Source organism: Apaloderma vittatum, unplaced genomic scaffold (assembly GCF_000703405.1).
Source record: "Apaloderma vittatum isolate BGI_N311 unplaced genomic scaffold, ASM70340v1 scaffold16907, whole genome shotgun sequence".
Classification (NCBI taxonomy): Eukaryota; Metazoa; Chordata; class Aves; order Trogoniformes; family Trogonidae; genus Apaloderma; species Apaloderma vittatum.
Window position 1 is genome coordinate 14,065 of NW_009727958.1, and position 3,449 is coordinate 17,513.

Here is a 3,449-nt window from a genome sequence, read left to right on the forward strand (position 1 = left end):
GCTGGGCCTGAGGATGTCCATCTCTTGTAGCCAGGAAGCAAATACTTGTTGCCTGCACAGGCAGCATCTTGCCCATGTTCCTTCAGGTGGAGGGAGGATGCCAAGCAGGTGCTTGCTAAACCGAAGGCCAGGAAAAATCATTTGGCTCTCCACCTTAACATCAAACCTAATTCACAGGTTTGTGGCTCCCAATCCCCGAACTGCACATCAATCTGATTTTGAAAGTTTACGCTTAACGTGTCGGGGGGGTTCCCAAGTATCGCTATCATCCGTTTCTTCCTCATCTTCTTGATCCTCCAGCATTTCCTCTTCCTCCTCGTTCTCATCAAACAGCTCTATTCCAAGTTCTAACCTTCTCTGCCTTTCTGCAAACCACTCTCTGACCTGCTCATATCCCATGTGAGATTTGGCTACCAGTTCATCGAGGTCTTGCTCATTAAGGAATTTGTGCTTCATATAGTAGTCCTTCAGGATTGCTGTTCCAGTTTTGAATTTTATCACGGACACACCTCTGTCCCAGCAATTTAATCTCTTGCTTCCCCGGGGCCTCCCCCGAGGCCTCCCTCTCCCCCTCCCTTTTGGTCTTCCTCTCCCTCTCTTTCTTGAGAAGCCTTGGCCATTCAGACTGTTTGCATTGGCGCTCTGGTAGTAATAATACCATTTCAATCCACCATTTTTCCAGGCATAGCGAGTGTCTCCAAACCAGCTCACAATTTCTGATCTCGGGAGCCCAGTTTCTTCTGCCAGCTTGTTGTATTCTTGGGGAGATGGCCACTGCGTACGCACAAAGGAACTTTTAAGCATGTGCAACTGCTCTGGTGATTTTTTGCCTATTTTGCTTGAAGTGGAACACCCTGATTTTGCTCCTGCTGCTCCATCTCCCACAGATGTTTCTCCAGCCTCTTCTTTTGAGCTGCCGGCATTGCTCTCGTTCAAGTCGGCTCCTTCTTCCTTCAGGACATCTGACTTCCTTTTTTCTGTAAACCAGGCATCAATCTCCCTCCTGGTCAGTTTGGTTTGGGCTCTCAACCTGTTCATCTCCTCATCAGTCAGGACAGGGTTATTGAGAAAACTTGCCTGGAGGACTTGCAGCTGTTCAGCAGTCTTCTCTTTGAACTTCTGCGGGGTGAAATCAGGAAAAGCACTCCACGACGACTTGTTCTGTGGAGTGACTCCCGTTGGGGACTCATTCATTTCATCGCTTGAATCAATAACAATGGTGGCACATGAATCACTGTTGAGATGAATCCCATGGTTATTTTTTGAGTTTCTCTGATTGTAGCGTGTATCACTAAACCACTTTTTGATCTCTCCTTTAGTCAGGCCTGTTATTTTCATAAGTCTAACAATTTCTGAATCTTGAGGAAACTGATTTTTAAGGTAGCTGACTTTCAATTCTGCCAGCTGTTCCTTAGTTTTTTTCGCTCGGATGCTGAAGGAGTCAGGATTCATCAGGACAGATTCATTTTTGATAGGCTGAGGGGCTGGAACAGCAGCTACTTGTTTGGTTTCTGCAACAGGCTGAGCAGCGTGAATCTGACTTTTCTGCAACTGTGTTTGGTTTGGGACTCCCGCTACAGTCAAAGCTATTGGGGCTGTTACTGGCAACGTATTTGCACCTGCAACTTGAGTGAGAACAAGTCCTGGCTGACCAACTATTTGGCATGTCTGTAATATTGAAGGTAAACCGTTGCTAGCGGCAGAAATGTGCGCCGGAATAACAGTAATTGTCTGTGGCACAGTATGCACTGTGCCATTAAATTGTTTCCTCCTCGCTTCCTCCACTTCCTCCGGCGTCCAGCTCACACCATGTTTCAGACGTTGCGCAGAAAACCATATTTTAATCTGTTCCTCTGTGTACTTGGCTTGAGTGGAAAGAACAGTGATCTCCGACATGGTTGGATACGGGAATTTGTTGTAGGTGTTAAGCAAAAGAGGATTGTTATCCAAAGCAGTATTATAGGCTGGAATGCTATTTACAGGTATTAGGACTTTTGGAATCAGGCTGGAGTTCTGTGGAGCTGTAACAGCTGTTATAACCTGTGCCACCCCAGGCTGAAGCACGGGTGCTGGAGTCACTACGGCGCTGGCCACATCTGCTGCACTGCAAACGACCGGATGGCTCGCTTTGGACTCCGAAACCGCCGGTGGTGGGTTTTCTACAACTTCCTCAGAGTTTGGCTCATTTTCAGTTCCCTTTTCTTCACCAGGAATGTCATCAACTACATTGTGGAAAACAGCGATACGTTTCGTCTCGGGTTTGTTCTTCATCATTTTCATAATGGGAGTTTTGCTAATTGAGATCCCTGATGAGGGAACCTCAGAAGAGTCGGTCTGTTCAGCGTTTTCCTCTCTAACAAAACTTCCATCAAAAGTGAGATCATTTACTGTTTGTTCAAAGATTGTCTGATTATTACGTTTCACCATGGTCAATTTAAAATTCTCCTCTCCAGGGTGGTACTTCGAATTATGTTCTGAGAGAGCATCATATCTTTTGGTAAGAAAATTGCATTCTACGCAAACGTAGGATGAGTTTAACACTACATTGGGGTGTTCTGAATCCACATGAAAAGTAAACATATTGAGATCTGGAGTTTGAAAAGTACAGTATTTACACTCATAACCGCCTTCTACTTTATTTGTATTTTTTTGATTGTCTGAATCCACACACTCATGAACATCTTCATCACTTGTTGCGCTCTCCGCTGTTGGGTTATCTGCTGGCGTGAGTACAGGTGGTCCTTCCTCCGAGTCTGATACCACTTCTAGATCTGGATCCTGCTCGTTGGCTAAGACCATGCACGGTGTTGTTGATTTTCGCTTACTTGCCATGCCTGTTACGTGAAAACGACACCGACTGGTCAGATACAGACTTAGCTTCAAGCTCTTCTTGATTAATAATAATGGCTTTCGGTACTTCAAGTCAGTTCTTGTAAAGTCTCAACATTTATCCCATTAGCAGCTTTTCGTTTGTAGTGCAATCGGACTAAAAATAGATAGTTGAGGATGAAATGTTGAGACACACTGTTTTAAAGTCCACATCCACCACCTGTAGCAAAGAAGAGACAGTGGAATTAGTTTCATTTAAAGAGTTAACTTCTATTCTGCTATGTATTTTGGCTTAAGGTCCTTTGGGGTTCAATCTGCCACTGCTCATCCGCCGAAACCCGCAGACCCATTTCAAGAAGTTACTCATGGCTAAGTTAAGAAAGGAGAAAGTCCAATCCACTTATTACAGGTTGAAATTTGTTTCAGTTTGTGCCAATGCACTGAAAGGCATAAAACACAGAATGGCACACAACAGGTAACAGCTGACCGCTTCTCCTCCTTCAGAAGCGTTTTTCTCATGGCACAGCGCCAAGGTCGCTTGTTCTACACAATTTCTGCAGTCTTGCCTTTAGTTCAGACTGCTTTGCCTAAACTATGACAGCTTCTCCCAACTGCCCTGT

At 45.0% G+C, this 3,449-nt stretch overlaps 1 protein-coding gene across 1 annotated transcript; it reads right to left on the bottom strand.

Annotated features, from left to right (window-relative positions):
- Positions 1 to 207: 207 nt before the first annotated feature.
- On the bottom strand, positions 208 to 2,854 carry ZHX1 (zinc fingers and homeoboxes 1). The gene has a single exon (XM_009873912.1). The coding sequence runs from the start codon at positions 2,830 to 2,832 to the stop codon at positions 208 to 210; it is 2,625 nt and encodes an 874-aa protein (XP_009872214.1). The 5' UTR covers positions 2,833 to 2,854.
- Positions 2,855 to 3,449: the final 595 nt, after the last annotated feature.

Bases quoted from the DNA above. Each gene is read 5' to 3' on its own strand.
- ZHX1 (XM_009873912.1), bottom strand. From the start codon at position 2,832: ATGGCAAGTAAGCGAAAATCAACAACACCGTGCATGGTCTTAGCCAAC.